Source organism: Haliotis rufescens, unplaced genomic scaffold (genome assembly GCF_023055435.1).
Source record: "Haliotis rufescens isolate VD_foot unplaced genomic scaffold, xgHalRufe1.0.p SCAF_11, whole genome shotgun sequence".
Lineage (NCBI taxonomy): Eukaryota > Metazoa > Mollusca > Gastropoda > Lepetellida > Haliotidae > Haliotis > Haliotis rufescens.
The window spans coordinates 17,615,810-17,634,523 of NW_025963791.1; the positions used below are offsets into that span (position 1 = coordinate 17,615,810).

General features: G+C 39.2%; 1 protein-coding gene across 1 annotated transcript in view; it reads left to right on the forward strand.

The window, feature by feature from the left end:
- The window catches only part of LOC124152029 (calmodulin-A-like), a 48,493-nt gene that overhangs the window by 14,427 nt on the left and 15,352 nt on the right, over window positions 1-18,714 (forward strand). The window contains exon 2 of the mRNA XM_046524750.2: window positions 542-581. Within this exon, the coding sequence (XP_046380706.2) occupies window positions 542-581 (40 nt within the window). The remainder of the gene's footprint in view (window positions 1-541; window positions 582-18,714) is intronic.

The window sequence follows — 18,714 nt, forward strand, 5'->3', positions numbered from 1 at the left end:
AATATAATTTATCCAGATATCTGGCGAAATGAGATATGTGGCTATGGTTAACTAAGATAGGGAAATTTTGGCACTACATTAACGGGACAAAACGGAACGAAAATAACGTATTTCACATTGCCTTCTAGTGTTTGAGTTTTCCAGCTTTGCTTTAAACATATTTTTAGTATGGTTAAAAATATCTGGTTTTGAAACAAAACACTCTCTACTTCCCGAACAAAGTGTTACATTGTTCGAGTAGATCGGAGAAAGAAGGAAATAAAGCAGAAAAACCTACTTCATATTATGCCTTTTTCATACCATGTATTACGTGGACACTTTAAGTGATGAGACAGCAACATTTAACACGAGTCAACAGATGCTGCAAAAAGTCAGTGGCGGGTTTAATTAGTTTATCGATACACTGAACCTGCTCTCGGAACTTCGGAATGATTTGACAAATAGCTGTCTAATTTTCAGGACGCCATGTTTTACGATAGCTTTCGCTTGAATGCAATGTTACCAGAAATAGCCTGAAAATATTGATCTTCTACTTTTTCAGAACCCAGAACCCATACCATTATCAGAAGAACAGATTGCTGGTAAGTGTTGTAGTTTAGAGGAACATTTATGTTCTTTGTTCATTCCATTGGATACCTCTTAAAACTCAGATGACATCGAAAATATTCACTGGATTATATAACCTTTCGCACCTTATGTAGTGATGTTAGAACATTGACAATGACTCAAATCTCACATTTGCAATGACATTGCACTATCTTATGTGGTATTAGCAACGGTTAGTCATACTTTGCAATTTCAAATACTAGTTTTTAAACTATTGGTGTTGCATTTGTAATCTACGTTTGACATTTCAGCTACATACAGTTGGATTATCTAAAGGTACGACTCGTGGTTTTCGAGATCACTGTACACATCTTCGCATTGTTAATTACATTAATTGATCGTGAGTGCCCCATCGATAGCATGTAGTATACTTTGATATATAGATTGTACAGGGGAGCTTTATGATTTTATGTAAGTGTATTAACAAATTATAACACGCCAATGACAAATGACTTGTCCCTATCACTTTTTAAAAAAAAATCTGCATATTTCTTAAATATTGATCACTCGTGCATGCGTTTCTAAATATGATACAGTCAACGTTTACTCCTGAAGTCAGTGGTGAAGTGAAATGAGTTAACGTCGCGTTCAAAATTACTTCACCGGCATTGCGACGTCCATGCACGTGTGTGTGTGGCTGCTTGTACTGGCAAGGACATAACCCGGTTTTGAGCTACCATGCGCAGTTTAACATGGATACCTCACTCAGACTCATTGGTAATGACTCCGAGCCGACCAGTCCTTGTTTTACCTCCCTTATGTCAAGCGCCAGGCAGGATAACAGCAAGTACCGTCTTTTGAACGTCTTTGGTGTGCAAGAACCACCGACCTTCCAATCCTCGAAGTAACTCTCTATCCATTAAAGAAAGAAGGCGGTTCTGAAATAAGTGAAACACGAGAGTATTTATGTAACGCAAAAGAAGACCTATCCTTATATCCCGTTTAGTTATCTACGTTTAGAATGTTCTCAGGGTAAACATGAAAATATATATAAAAATACCATTTACTGTCACAACAGGTAAATGCATATATTGATAACCGTAGTATGAGTCAGTAGGAAAAAAATAGCTATAGAAATATTATAGGTTTGAAAGGCATTTAAAAAGTGATACACATAAGGAAGACAATTTTTGGATGTCAACTTCTTTATTATAAGGAACACAACGATTATTTAGTCTTGGCTTCTAGTTGTCCATAACTATGAGCGCTAATTACTGAAAAGTGTTGGCTTCCATTGTCTAATAGTATTTATTTGCTAATCGCCTATCAGCGCCAATTATCTGTTGGCTTCCCTTTTTAAGTTTCCACCTTTTGTTATCTTATTTTCTATTTGTTCATGTAATTAAATGTACATACATATGCTCGCTGTCTCCTTTTCACCTGATGAAAAAGTAAGCATATAATCCGAAACGTTGTGTTCCTCATAATAAAGAGGTTGATATCCATAAATTCTCTTTCTTAGAAATATTATACTATTTGTTTACTTCTTTAATACATGCATGTAGATATGACATTATCTACCCCATGGTTCGCATGACTACGTATTATACATATATCATTTAGGGGAACTATTATTACTATTATTACTCGTTAAAGAATCTGGCAGTGGTCACTTTGTTTGTAAATGATCACAAGTGGTGTGTACGGATATTTACGAGTTGAGCGAGTCCCGACCTTTAGTTTCGAGGTGCACAAGTCCAATCAGCTCGAAAAACAAGATATTCCCATTGCAAATCAGTAAAATAAGCAGTGGTCTGAGACCTTTGGAAAATGGACAAACTTCAGAAACGGACAGTGATCAAGTGCATGCAGCCATCCATGAAGCTATAAGTTCAAAACTATGGAAGGATGCCCATTCATATGCAAACGTAAAGAGCTGGGTAGCAGGGTATAAGCGTGTGAGCGTCTTGAAGACGACCACCGTCTTGGCAATGAAGAGAGTATCAGATCGTTGGGTTCCAAAGCTTCTGATATCTGATAAAACAACGCACCAAGGTACAACATGTCTCGTGTCCAAACAACAATCAAGACTGTGGAAGCATTTGACATTACTACGACCAAAGAAGGCAAAGAATGTTCCATCAGCAGAAAGGGTTATGTCTTCCGTGTTCTGGGATTACGAGTGAGTGAGTGAGTGAGTGAGTATGGTTTTACGTTGCTTTTAGCAATATTCCAGCAATATCACGGCGGGGGACACCGGCAAATGGGCTACACACATAATACTCATGTGTGGAATAGAACCCGGGTCTTCGGCGTGACGATCCAACGCTTTAACACCTAGGCTACTCCACCGCCCCCTGGGATGTCGAAGGTGTCATCGTGGTATCGTGGACAGACAATAAACGGAGCATATCTTGCTGGCCTTTGATGCAATTAAGACATAAGAGAAGTGGGAAGCCGAAAAAGGGTATGCTCTTCTATCTGCACAATGCCCATGTGCACAAATCAGTCATTGCCATGGCTTCAATCCACTTGTGTGGCCTTGAACTCCCTCAGCACTCACCTTATTCTCCTGGTCTGGCTCCGTCAGACTTCCATCTGTTCCCAAACATTACGAAAGCTCAGGCCGAATCTAATTTCGACTCCAAAGATTACGCCATAAAGGTTGTGAAAAACGTTAATTTGAAAACCAAAGAGATGAAAACTGAGAAAAAATCCCTCCAACATCGTTGGCAAAAGTGTACCAATTTGGAAGGAGATTATGTTAAAAGAATACTTCACTTTAATGTCTTTAGGTCAAGCCCTTCTATGTGAGGTTCAACAATTATCATTCAACCCGGATCTCTAAAATCCAAGTAGATTCCTAGTTCAAAATGGTATGTTTAAGCCATAATCTAAATGTACAGAAAACTCGATTTAATACAACCACATAGTCATCGTTTAGTTTATGTACAAAATGTAACCGCTATGAAATACAAAATACCATTTTTGTTAATTAATAACTTGTCCTTCTTATAAAAGTAGTAGAGGAAATTTAATTCCAAAATATTACCATGTGCAACCATCTGTTCCAAAATTGATCAGGCTTCTGTCTACCAGAGATTCTGTTATTAAAAACCTGTCCATATATTTGAAAAGACATTTACCTATGTAAATACAAATGTAAAAAATATGAACGTTTGCTGTAAGAAAATATGTACATGTGCACAGCATATATTATTCATGTAAATGAACTCTGGGCCATGTGGCCTTCATTCATTCTTCTTCTGATACTAATATTAGGGGTTTCACCATTCCTCCCACATGAAGATGACACTGACAGCCTTTTATATAACTGACATGCTGTTCAAAGCGGCTTTCAATACACTCCAGTTCACTCACTCTAACTTTAACCAAAGTATCGGAATGCATAATTGAATCAAACTAAACGTTGAATGAGACAGTGAGTTTGGGTGTTTAACCCTGCTTTAACTTCATTCCATCTATATCATCCATAACGTTGACACCACTTATGGCTTTAAGAATTGTGCCCTTGTGGGGAATCGAACCAAGGTATTCAGCCTTCTGACATGCCAACTCTTTAATCACTGTACCATCCATCTCTGGTATTGGCCTCTTTATTCTTCCATTATCGGTGTGTGGCTGAGGAATAATTAAAGAAAAGCAAATTATTTTGTTGTGTTCAAACAATACTTAACACGTAGGACACAGTGAACACCTAGTGTCCTTTCTACAGACCAAGGTATATGTCGTTGTCAAGTATTTGAATTTTCCTTTCTTACGTCCTTACTAACGTCTTTCCCTCTGATGGTTCTTACAATATTACAGTGTATAACCAAGGATTATCAACAGATAGAATGCACGCGTGCTTACTTCATTTTTTTTGTAGAAATCATAAAGAAAACAAGCGTGTATTTAGATATCAATGCACAGAAAGAGTTTAAGCGAGTCAGGTATTCACACATGAATATTCGTGTGCTATTCCTGTCAAATGCTGATTAAATGGAAAACGCTGAGTGTCATGTCTGTTGAAATCATGCCTAGTTATACCGGAAGGCGCCGTTTCCTTCATTAGAAATTGGATTTGGTTTGCGTTCAGGTATTTGGCATTTATTTCTCCACAGATCGTTTTAGAACTAATGCTGCAGAGGCAATGTTGCAATCGTAGAATATTTATTTGTTGGCTTGGAGGTTTTCGAAAGATGTTTAATGTAACATTTACATTCGTTCAGGTAGTTTTAACCTAGGTGCTGAAGTAGGGATGTTCTCGGTCGCATGAATCTAGTTTTCGATTTCAAGTATCAAATCAAGTACATTTGAGGTATCGAAAAGACTGGGAGTGGCAATAGTTGCAATATATTTCATATAAATATATAAACACTGACTGTGTCCTGAAATTGGGTTTCGACGGAACATCTCAACACCTATTCTTATGGCAATGTGACCTATGTTTCTATTCATCCGCCATATACTAGGGCGGAAAGATATCATTAGATCATGTTACAACGCTGCCAATGCAAATTAGATTGTGTCTTTTCTAATCGATTTGACAAGCAACCACACATTGTACAACGGATGGAAAAATATTAACCCATACCGAAATGCATAGGTCGGGAGTGGTGTATGGCATTGCCTTGTATTTCCTCCAAATCATGCTTATGAGTTTATGTTATATGATAATATCATTGGTGAAGACGGTCCTCAGGCCTACATACTGAGACGCATTGGTTAGCGTCTGGGTCAGTTTGACATCAGGTGATATGAGGAGCTGTCGTACTGGATCAGATTGCCAATTACAGTTCGCCACTAACTTAATGATCACAAAGGAGCTTGCTTTTATTGTTTTTAGGGATTAGGTTTCTATTTTCGGTGTCCAGGGACTTCAGTTCAGAGAAAATGATTGAGTGAGAAATTAATTAAACTTGAAGCCTTTCACTTGCCGATACGCGTTCACATCTCTTCACAAAGGTGCTTTGAATATCTAATTTTGGCGCCAACTGAACCAGTTTTACATGTTTTTTGACAACATGGTGCATTTGCTCGAGTGTTCTCATAGTGAGACCTTGTAAAAGCCCAATACACGCCATTCAGTATATCTGTGTATATTTATATGTTTTGACTGCTAGTCACACCATATAGGCAAAGGTGTATTTAGTTCATATGACAATGTCGATTCGCTAACAAAATCACAGACCTAGTGATTTGTAATTTGTCAGAGATAGATGAGTACACACATCCGTGAGTGTGTGAGTGTGAGTGAATGTGTGTGCGTGTCAATGTGTGTGTGAGCGTGTTAATGTGTGTGTGAGTGAGTGTGTCACTGTGAGCACAATTGCTTGATAACGGTGTAAGAACCTACACCGAAACGTCGCTCTTGTAATAAAGATGTTGTTCATCCACAGATTCTTATCCTTACTTAGTACTCCAACTTCTAAATGCCTATCAAAGAAGTTGTGAGTAAGTGTGTGTAAGTGTGGGTGAGTGTCTGTGCGAGTGTGTATGTGAGTGTTTGCGTGTTTGAGTGTGTGTGCGACTTCATGTGACTGTGTGTGTGTTTCTTGTTTAACGCCTCACTCAAAAATGCAGCTATTTGATGGCGGTCTGTAAATAATCGAGGCTGGACGAGACAGTCAAATGATTGACTTTATGAGCAATGACCCACGCCGTTAGGGTACGTTGACCCGTCACCATCCAAGTCATCTGACCAACCGATCCATTTAGTCGCCCCAGCATAGGTTGTTACCCGGAATCCACACGGGTCGAACTAATTCTAATGTCACCAAACATGTACAATATTTATTTTGTGACAAGAGCAAGCTGACAACACAAAGGGTTCGGGGACAAAAACTCAATCTCGTCTAATGATAATGAAAATCACTTTATCTATGGAGATAACCTAATGGCATTTCTGGTTGTTTTTCGATCGCTCTCGGCACCAGGGACAATTTCAAAGCGTGTAGTTTAAGCCTGGAACTGATGTTATAAATGGACAGTAAATAATTACTACTTTCACATTATTCTTTGTTTTATTGATACAGCGCAGTTATCGGATATTTCAATGCAGATTAAATCAATACCAATCAATGAATTAGACTGCGCGATGCTGCACACATGTTTTACGATAAATATAAAGATGTCATTGTTCTTCCGTCCTTCTGACTTGCCATCCATAGCTTGCCATCCATAGCTGCCATTCATAGCTTGCCATCTATAGCTTGCCATCCATAGCTTGCCATCTATAGCTTGCCATCCATAGCTTGCATCCATAGCTTGCCATCCATAGCTTGCCATCCATAGCTTGCCATCCATAGCTTGCCATGCATAGCCTGTCATCCATAGCTTGCCATGCATAGCCTGCCATCCATAGCTTGCCATCCATAGCTTGCCATGCATAGCCTGCCATCCATAGCTTGCCATGCATAGCTTGCCATCCATAGCTTGCCATGCATAGCCTGCCATCCATAGCTGCCATTCATAGCTTGCATCCATAGCTTGCCATGCATAGCCTGCCATCCATAGCCTGCCATCCATAGCTTGCCATCCATAGCCTGCCATCCATAGCTTGCATCCATAGCTTGCCATCCATAGCTTGCCATCCATAGCTTGCCATCTATAGCTTGCCATCCATAGCTTGCATCCATAGCTTGCCATCCATAGCTTGCCATCCATAGCCTGCCATCCATAGCTTGCCATGCATAGCTTGCCATCCATAGCTTGCCATGCATAGCCTGCCATCCATAGCTTGCCATCCATAGCTTGCCATCCATTGCTTGCCATCCATAGCTTGCCATCCATTGCTTGCCATCCATAAGTTGCCATCCATAGCTTGCCATGCATAGCCTGCCATCCATAGCTTGCCATCCATAGCTTGCCATCAATAGCTTGCCATCCATTGCTTGCCATCTATAGCTTGCCATCCATTGCTTGCCATCCATAGCTTGCCATTCATAGCTTGTTATGCATAGCTTGCCATCCATACCTTGTCATCCATAGCTTGCCATCCATTGCTTGGGAACAAAACCTGGAAAACAATAAAGGAGCACTTGTATTTTCATGTGTTCCCTTATTTGTTTCCCTCAGTATATATAAGTATTAATACATTTAAAACAGTAATCAGAATAGTCGTGAAGGTGTGTCCATAATGCCTTTTAGGGTTATAGTACTGATTATATCATCATGGTGATGTTGCATGTGTTTACACGGGCTCTTCCTTGACACAACATGTCTTGCAGGGACAACCAGGTCTGATCATTATAACTGATTAAATCTAATTTCCTCCTCTTTATGAAACATGATATAGTTATCCTCGTGTTTGATATGGCTAAATTAAATTAAACCTTTCGTGTTGCGTACCACCGGCTGTAATTTCTTTAACATCTGAAGATAGCTGATATATCATGTCTGGTGCTAAGACATTTGTTTTGCAGTATTACGTAACTTAGATGACCTCCATCTTGGTAAACTTGCTGCTCCTAATATGATAAAGGAATATTTGGAGATGTATCGAAATGGCTCCAGTCAGTCTGTTAAATCCTAATCGATTCTGATGTTGGTTGCTTTTCAGAAGGCCAAGCGTACCAGGGCCGTGTCCCAAATGTCTTTGTACAGAGATATATAATTGCCTTTGTGCCTCAGAGTGAGGACGCCAAATCAAGAATGCTACACTAGATTATTGCCCATGTGAAATTGTCTGGCCGTCTGTGTAAACCATTGGCACTTTTTAGATGAAGAACTCACTCTAGAATCGAATATGATTCCTTTGCCAATGTTTCTTTGGATGGGAATAAATGCATCACATGGATTAGAACTAAATTCTTCAAACGTACAACGTTCCAAATTGGTTCGGGCGAAATGTGTAAATTCACTTGGATTTTTTTAGAGTTTTAGAGTGCAGGGCAAAAAGCCCCTGTGGACAAAAGCGCCATAGGTCAAAAGCCAAAACGGACATAATACCAAATAGTATAAAATTCTCACTGCAATAAAAGCCCCTTATTAAAACAGAAAATATAAAATATGGTGAAACTAGACGACGTATTATTTTATTTATACTATCACCATTCTTCAACACAAACGAATGATGTGCCCCACACCATTAAGAACATATTGTTATTTAATTTTCCACACGAATGTTGTGCCAAACACCAACATTAATTTTCAACACAAGCGAGAGATTGTGTGTATGTCAATATTCTATTTTTAGAGTTTCTTTTTTAGCTCTTCATATTCTTACACATGTTAATGTCTCATTAGTCGTATTGTCCGGGCATTGTACATTTGCATCCAAAATATTTCGTCACAATGCGTGTAAAATCATCATCTTCTTCTGTAATAAAACATCTAATTTGTTGAACACTCAATTATTTTCTCTTTAAAGCCGACACCTGCATGACTGATTTCGACAAAAGTTCGTACAACGTCCCAATTAGTGAAAATGCATTTGGTCACCGTCCTGCGTTTGATCCCAAATGCGAACCACTGATTGCTATATATCCTTGACGGTTCATTCGCAGGACGTTGACCAACTGGTCTAAAAATGGGTATGTAATATGTAATATGCACGTGGCATCGCAGCAAGAGAGGGATTGTCAGCTTATTTGCAAAATACACCGATCAAAGGGTTAACCGATAATACGTTGATTAATTACTGTAATCTTGCACAGTGGATTTGTCAAAAGTAAGTGTTAATATATGTAGGTTTACTAAAGCGGACGGAATAACCCATTCCTGGGCTTGAAGTGCCTATGTAAAAACAACATGCTTTGTTCAAAGGATTAGCCGATAAAGCGTTGACTGATTGCTGATTGTATTTATGTCAGCTAACTAAAGTGATTTTTAAAAAGAACTGTGCACATCATGAACAGCTATCTCAGCTGAACAATGAGACATGCCACCAATGTGTCGCGGCCAAGGGTTTATTGGAAACCGTACAGAGAAACTTAAACCAGTCATTGTTATGTTAAAGTATTCAGGCTCCAGACATCAACACGCGTACGTTTAAAATTTGAATGGCAACACTTGCTCCATCAACGCAAAACATGCAGACAATTGGTTACAACACATTGAATACAGGAACATCACAGCTAGATTTGTCGCATAAATAGAGGCCCATGCATAATGTTATGTTCAAATGGCAAGGAGGCATCTGTCTGCAAACTCAAATTAACCATTTTTCTGCTGGCGTTAGCGCTTTGTTTTTTGATTATGTAACTGTCGAAAACATAACAATTAATCTCCTTTTTCCTCCAAGCCCAGTGTCAGTCAAATGAGATTATTTGTTTTGCTTCACGATGTCAAGGAATAAATGTATCTCTACGTATAATGTATCATAAGATTTCAACAAATTCGTTGTGCCACTTGTCTTTTGGGAAGTAAGAACCATGTCCTGTTAATCGGTTTTTGCCTTGCCAAAGACTCGGCAAAACCCGTCGGTTGGTATTGAAATAGTGACAAATGATCTATTATATCTATTAACTTGTCCAGAAATCTATGTTTTGTGATCCAGTGATACATCACGGATGGCGATGATTGCTTATATTCTGATAATAGACCATTTGATGGCCGCCCGAAACGAGGCGGTGGGATCAACTGATTCTTGATGTTTGAATTCAACGCCTTTAAACATGACACATATATTAGTTGTGTGCGTGTCCATATGTATGTCGTATTATCGCCGATTAGGCTGTTTGCATGCATTTCAGTACGTTGGCTAGGTGATGGTTCGCGAAATATGAAAGTCTCTTGCAGCTTGTAAAGTTTTTCAGAAATTGTGAATTTTGACAGCAACACAAGAATATGAAAGGTATACTACTGAAAGAGGTGGGCAAATATGCCCAGGAGATTATTGAAGAAACAGTTACAAACACATTATGTCATCAACTACATATCACTATATAATGTGGGCGGTCGGGTAGCCTAGTGGTTAAAGCATTCGCTCGTCACGCTGAAGACCCGGGTTCGATTCCCGACATGGGTACAATGTGTGAAGCCCATTTCTGGTGTCCCCCGCCGTGATATTACTGGAATATTGGTAAAAGCGGCGTAAAACCAAACTCACACACACTATATAATGTTCAAAACAAAAGAGATGGAAATAAATCATCGAAATATTTTTGGAATTAGCAATATGGATGGTTGGTGTATTATTTTTCAATCTTTATAATGTGGATGATGATATTTTTGAGCCTCAAGTGATCCTCAAGTGATCTACATCCAGTTTGCCTAGGAAATGATCAGATGATTACATTAGACTTTGAATGTCATGAGACCACACCATTTTATGTCAACTTTCTCTCAAACTACCATACAAACAAATCAATAATAATATTCTTTTTTCTCTTTACTCCAATATATATCTTCACTGTATTATGTTATACTATTTAATAATAATAATAATAATAATAATGATAATAATAATAGCTTTCGAAATGTCACGCTGACATCACCCGCACCAAGTTGTCCGAATCCCCATTGTTCTCGGTGCCTTAGATTTGGAACCTCCCAATCTGTTGACTGACATTGGGAGAGTACCCGGGTTTGCTACCAGGAATACAGCCCTTCTGACAATCTGGGTAATGCAGACGGCTGCAGTGTTGGGGTGTCTTCACATTTTCCATTCGCTGTCTGGGCTGCGTGTAGAGGGGGCAAGGGCCCTGAGCTGATGATGAGCCTAACCAGCCTGACTGTGCCAGGATCACCCAAATCCTCTTTGCTGCATTTTTTATTTTAATCTGTAAATAATAATAATAATTATAATAATAATAGCATTTATAATGCGTTAGATTTTCAGCTCCCTTGGGAGTATACAACCCAAGATGCTAGGAAGTACAACCGGATGAAGGGGTGAGCATATACCCAGAAACGTTGTGTTCCTCATAATAAAGAAGTTGACATCCATACATTCTCCTCCTTATGTGTATCACTTTTAAATGCCTTTCAAAGACTTGATTTGCCTTTATGTCATGATAAACAATATTTGATATTAAATTGTCGAAATAAAATTTAATTGTAAACGCTTTCAATCAAGTCTGCAAAACCTTGACTAATAAATAGACTTAACATAGCAGTTGTCTTGAGGTCTTGTGTGATGAAAATCAGGATAGCACGATACTGAATTGGTTGTAAGGAAACTAGACAACAAAATTATGATACCAGTACAAGAAGAAGCTTCACTTAGCATATATACATGTAGCACATCAATTTATGTAACAGCACACACATCTTGTGGAGAAGTTTGTTACCATTATTTCTTGTATGTTGGGACAAAACTCTTACTTTTTCTTCAATTTTAAAACATGAGTATAAGAATGTTTTAGAAAATGAATCAATTAATGACTTCACCTGCAATGACACCGGTAACGACACCTAGACTAAATGACAGACACATTTAATAAAAGGGACAGAACAGTATGTTTTCATACTATGATGACTGTATGTCTATGTTGACTGAATAGTTGGTTGATAGATGCATGGTAGATTTGCATTTTGTTTATTACTAATTATTGTCAATATGTAAAAAAAAACCAGTTTGTTCTGCACGTTATTTCCTCTTCAATTAAGGGCACGGATGCATAATAATGATATGTCAGTGTGCTACAGATGTAGTCCGACTTTATTGCATTTAAAGCCACGGTAGTAATAAAACTATGGGTTAGATATGAATGTTGTAATAGTTCAGGATTTGTTTTGGTAAATAATACAAGGCTGGTAAAAAAGTGAGTTGTGTCATTGATGCGACTAATAAAGTGCCTCGTTATTTTCTGACGTAGAAAGGTGGGGCAATATACAGTTTTTCAAAGCGTTTCGTCGTCACCTTCCATCGTGTCAGTTCGTGTTTTAGTTACAGACTGAACAAACGATACTATTCTAAACTAACAATCACTTCAAACACGTGGCTAGTTTCAGATATACAGTTATAAAACACCTTTTATCAATAAAGGTGTAACAGGCTATCGTTTTAACTAGGCTCCATCCATATGTGTTACAAGTTGTCGCAGCGCACATTGCTCCGGGAACCAACGCGGATGCACCGCTGCTTATATCATTGCAAATGCTATCGCTCATTCTACAACCAATCAAAGATACATCACAGATAGATACATTGTATGCCGACTCTTGTGGTACGTAGATTTCGTTTTTCTTGTTTGAAAACAATTCGTTCCCATATATAATGTGTTTAATATATAATCATTTCGCATGCATTTATTTGATTTCAGTTACGGTCGATGAGACACGTGAGCAAATACGCGATAGTGCCCCTTGTTTATTCTGTGCGTTTGTAAGTAGCAATTTAAAAAGCCACTGCGAGCGTCATCGCATCAGACTTCGAGGGCAATGTTACGTCGTAAATAGCTGCATGTTTACATAGCGTGATCTGACATGGCGTATTTGTTAACCTCCAGTATTCTATCCAGCGCACACTTTACATCTGTCATACTTGCGTTTACCCTGCATTAATAATGACGTAAGAAAGAAGAACGTTTTACATTGTATGACGTGAGATACATGTTTGTGTGGTCATGAAAATACATCACTATTAGGTTGGTATATATAACCCCATTTGCATATACCTTTATGAAACATCATGGAATAGAACCATGGCAAATTGGCTACACAGCCCAAGGTAGCCATATTGAGTTTCGTTACTATTTAATATCTTGGTTATAATTTCAAATTATTGGCTTCATTGCTACGGCCAGGCTATTCACCATCGATTACTGGATGGAAGCAGATCATCTAATATCTCTTGTATGTCACCAAAATCTATTTCTATAGCCAGTTGTGTCTTCCTTTGTCACCGGGTGACACATACATGCAGTTATAAGCGTTAGAATATGTCTCATAATCGTGAAACGATTCAGGACGAAGAGAGTCAGATTCTATAAATGCTAAATGACATTGTTTGGTTCTTGTTCTGACAAATTGAGAACTTAACGTAAACGAATATAGACATGATCATGTTCTAGAAATGTATTTTTACCACTTTAAATAGTTATTGTATAATTATATATGTATTGTGATGCGAAAGTCAAAACACCTTGAGTCACAATTTGTGATCAACTTTGCAAATATCTAATTGACATGTTTATTCGTCCATGTTATATGTCTCACTCTATACTGTTTTATACATCATATACTGGCATTCTACAATGAGTAAGAATCATCACCGAAGTTAAGAAACTGCAATACATATTGTTGAAAGCATGAGTTTTACATGCAAATGTGTATGTATACCGCAATATTTTGTGTGAAAACGAAGGGAACACACTGGTTATTAACATTTCGTTTCGATACGACGTATGTTGATACGAAGCATTGTGCTTGTCGAAAAAACCCAGTAATTGGCATTTGGCAATATTTAAATGTACTCCTTCATTTTCTTTCCATCACTGTCCTTAATTTCCATTAATAGGTGTTACAATATCTCTCATGTGAGACCCGTGATGATTCCGGGGTAGAATAGGTCTCCAGCAACCCATGCTTGTCGCAAAAGGCGACTATGCTTGTCACAAGAGGCGACTAACGTGTTCGGGTGGTCAGGCTCGCTGACTTGGTTGATAAATGTCATCGATCTCAATTGCGCGGATCGATGCTCATGATATTAATCACTGGATTGTCTGGTCCAGACTCGATTATTTACAGACCGCCGTCATATAGCTGGCATATTGCAGAGTGCGGCGTTAAACAACAAACCAACCAACCAACCAACCCTCATGTGAATACGTTAGGGTGTGATACACTGGCGGCCAAAAGACACTTTACTGTAGTTTTAAATAACTCTAGTATAAGAATTGAGGTGGGGTAGAAAAAACAAGTTTCAACGTAATGGACAAAGGGCACACATATCGCTCAAGTTCAATGACACGTCACATTAAAAGCGTGTATGACCACCCCCTGCTACAAGACACGCAAAAACTCTCCGACGCACAGAACAAGTCCTTCGTCTGATGACGTCACGTCGCCATTCTCCTTGGAGTGCCTCGATCAGTTCTTGTCAGTTGGTTGGAAGATGTGGTCGCTGTCGGAAACGACGATCTATTACATCCCAGAGGTGTTCTACGAGGAGGGACATGTCTGGGGAGCGTGCAGGCCACGGCGACACGTTGACATGGTTGGCTCCAAGGGCTGTAACGGGTCTGGCGTTGTCATGCTGATGAAGGAGACCACGTTGCAGCCGTTGTAGAAATGGTGGGACAATCGAATAATGTCATCCATGTAACGTTGAACTGTCAAATTTCTGTTAACAATGACCAGTGGTGTTCTCTCCTGCCTACAAATCTTTCCCCACACCCCTTCCACCATACGACACGACCCCATGAACGCAATATGCCGCCGTTCGTTCTCCCTTTCGGCGATTAACAGCTCTGAATAGACAGAACCGGCTTTCGTCAGTGATGATAACCCTCTGTCAGTCAAGTCGCTGCCAACGACGTACAGTCCGGGTCTATCCCATTCTCTGACGACGATGCACATTCTATAACTGTCCTCTGTAAGGTCTGTAAGCCCCAAATCCTTGAGCTCTGGGCCCCCCGGCCACTGTCTGTCGATTAACCATATGCTCTAAAGCATTTGTCGTTGATGACGTCACTCTCTTGCATTGATTCCAGAGATGGAAAGCACGCAAGTCCAGGTCTTCATTGGGCGTAGTTGCTCTGGGCCTGCCTGTTCGTCTGATCTCTGATGTCTTCCCGGTCTGTCTGTAAGGTTTTATCAAGTTAGTTACAGCAACACGGGTGAAACCAAACGTAGCATGGGTGGCTTCCATCTGTATCATACCCAATGCCCACTCGCGTTGTTCGGGTGTCAGTCGTGTCATTTCTGTGGTGGATATTCATTAGCATGTGTGTCTGACATTCCATCCGGATAATTAGTATACCCTTATTGTACGTGTAGTTTCGGCAGCTCAAGCGATTTTTTAAAAAACTTTGTCGCATTTTCTACAAAATTATAGTGCCGTGTACGTGTACCCCTTTCTGCAATGAGCATTGTTGTGTTTGGCGATGTGTTTTGCACTGATTGAGTTTGAAGTTGTGTTTTTAAATTTTTACAATTTCTAAAATTTCTAAAGTTCTATTGGCCGTCAGCTTATTATTTTCCCCTTCTACACCAATACATTTCTTCATTGCACAATGTCATAATATTTAATAAAATAAGTTTAGTTAATGTCATACTTGTGCATACATTGCATTACACATGGGGTTTTATGTAATGTTTCCACGAATGTAGTAACACAATATGTGAAGTATGATGTACCTGCAATGCAATTGATAGAATCACTGATTACAGTGTTTCAGTTTTAGATGGGTCGATGGTTCTATCCCATGTTAAAGGCATTAAAAGGTGGCACTCCGCCTGGCGCTCGGCATTAAGGTTTGGCTCGTAGTTAGTATAATGTGTCTGTTTGGGGTATCCACGTTAAACTCAGTGGGCTAGCACTGTATATAACCAGCATAAGTCCGCTATAAGACTCGCTATGTAGTGCAATAATCTTCAATGGAGTTACACGAGTACATATACTTCAGGTATATCGATGATCTGATATCGTTCATAAACAATCAAATGGCCAATTTCCTTCCACTGATTTACCCACCTGAACTAGAAACAAAGGATACCAGTGGGACCGCCTCATCTGTTTCATATTTAGATCTATGCATAAAGATTCAGAGTGACAAAACACTCCCCACAAGGGATGACTTCAACTTTCCAGTTGTCAACTTTCCCTTCATGTCGAGCAATATTCCTCCCGCTCCGGTCTTTGGTGTTTACATTTCGCAACTTTTGAGATACAATCGAGCATGCTCTTTCCACCGAGATTTCAAAGAGCGTCATACGACTCTTGCTCAGAAGTTGTTTGATCAAGGTTGCAACATTAAAGGCCTCAGTAAAGCTTTCAAAAGGTTTTATGGAAGATATGTGGAGGACATTTCCAAATTTGACGCATCAGTGACAAAAATGATGTCCGATGCAATTCCCTATTTTTGACTTGTACCATTTGTTCCCATGTTTTTTCAGGTGAACAATTGCCTTGCCTCTGCATGTGTTTGTGACGGGTGCCACAGGCGAGGCAGGGTACGCTCATCTTTTCGATAGTGATTCAGAAACACATGCTCATGATATAGTCGGAATTGTACAATCGACTCTGCTTTATGCAGCGATTTCTATTGGATATGGAAAGGGTTTTGTCGCTTTATTTATTATGAATTAACCAAACAGAAGCAGTTACAGATAGCGATTGAAATTAACTGTAACTAGTAGAGAAGTAAACTAATGTCCATCGCCAATCTGGTGATCGTTCAAACCACTTCTGGAGATTGCCGTATGCTTTTCGCAACTGGTATCTGATCCATTTGTCAAACATTGCAATATGCTTATCGAAACGTCGTGTTGCAGGAATATTCATTTTTGTAACGAGTCAGTGAATAAATCTTGCTTTGAGCCGCACCGGAATTATTACGGCTATCTTTTTAAAAGAGATGCATGGAAAATATATATTATTCAAGAATCCTAATATTCCTATCGTCACTGCTTACACGTTTAGTTGCCAAATGTCACTTACGCTCAATAATCCATGGAGTTGTATAAATATCAGGAAAACACTCTTCGATCAACAGATTGAATGCCAAAGCTACCCAAACCTTCACCCGAAATATTGGAATATTGAACTATAAACGTTAGTTTAATGTCCAATTAGGTCAAACACAATGTCATTTTACTGACTGCAGAGACATTACTCGGTGCCAAATATGGCAGGAGACATGGCACTGGATGTTGGACCGAACACTGAACCGGACATGAACTGATGGAGGAAGGTTCACCTCACACATTTCACATGGAAATTCTGGTACAGAAATTCGTTATTCGACACTGTTTAGTGTTTTAATATCATCAATTGTGATGAGCTGAGACATTATGTATTAAAGAAACCACGTTCGTGACTTTATTCATAAAAATATAGAAAAAAAGCTTACAGCGGAGGTCACTGAGTTACAAATAGCATCGTCATAGAACATACTATGGGATGACGTCACAAACAAGAAACGTGACGCCAATGACGTCACATAGCAAAAGAATAGATAGCAGCCCGTCGTTAGGGAAAAGCGGACTGCTATCAAGTTACAGTGTCCCACAGATTTCTGTTAACATTCGGGCATTTTTATGATAGTTCTATCCATTTTAGCTATAATAATTTAAACGGTCACATTAAGTGCATTACATATATTCCATTGTTAACGTTTATGTTTACATTAAAGCGTTGTATCGGAAACATATGTAGTGGTCCTGTCGTTTATACCGGTTGTAAGTGTCAAGTTTTCGTTTTGACATGTCATGTGCGACAAGGATACCACATAGTATAAACTTTTCAGCATAATATATTCGTTATGGTGTCTTTAGTTGCCGTAAACGGTGTCATATTAGGGTAGCAGAAAATATTTTCCTAATATTTAACCTAATATGACACCGTATACGGCAACTAAAGACACCATAAATAATACTATACCATTGGATCATCCGTACCAATCGGGGTGAATAATCTTTCATTGTCCATTTAGAAGTTGGATTAGCTCGGGGACGTGAAAGGTATAGTGGATAAGGGGCGGTCGGGTAGCCTAGTGGTTAAAGCGTTCGCTCGTCACGCCGAAGACCCGGGTTCGATTCCCGACATGGGTACAATGTGTGAAGCCCATTTCTGGTGTCCTCCCCCGACGTGATATTGCTGGAATATTGGTAAAAGCGGCGTAAAACCATACTCACTCACTCACTCACTATAGAGGATAACAACTTCCTATTTGTTTGTCAAGAAGTTTCAGGGCGACGTCGTGCCCCTTCATCAGGTGATGAATAATACCTTCTTGATGAGGGGACAAGAAGTAGATCTGAAACGTCGCGAGAAAAACAAACAAATAAGAGAAGTTGTTATCCCAAATATGTTATATACCTTCTCGAACAGGAGTTTGTTTGAAACGGTGACAATAATGAAGCCGCCCTTCTCGGTACTGTAGTATGTCAGCATCATTAGTTGGACGTCTTCTTCGTCACTGCATGATTAAACGTCAAGCAGTTTTGATTGATGAAATGTACAAACCCTATTTTAGATCGAGCGGCCATAATTCCAGCCGAACGATTGAAAATTCCCATTATAAATGCGTCCCCAAAATACACCGTACTGCGATG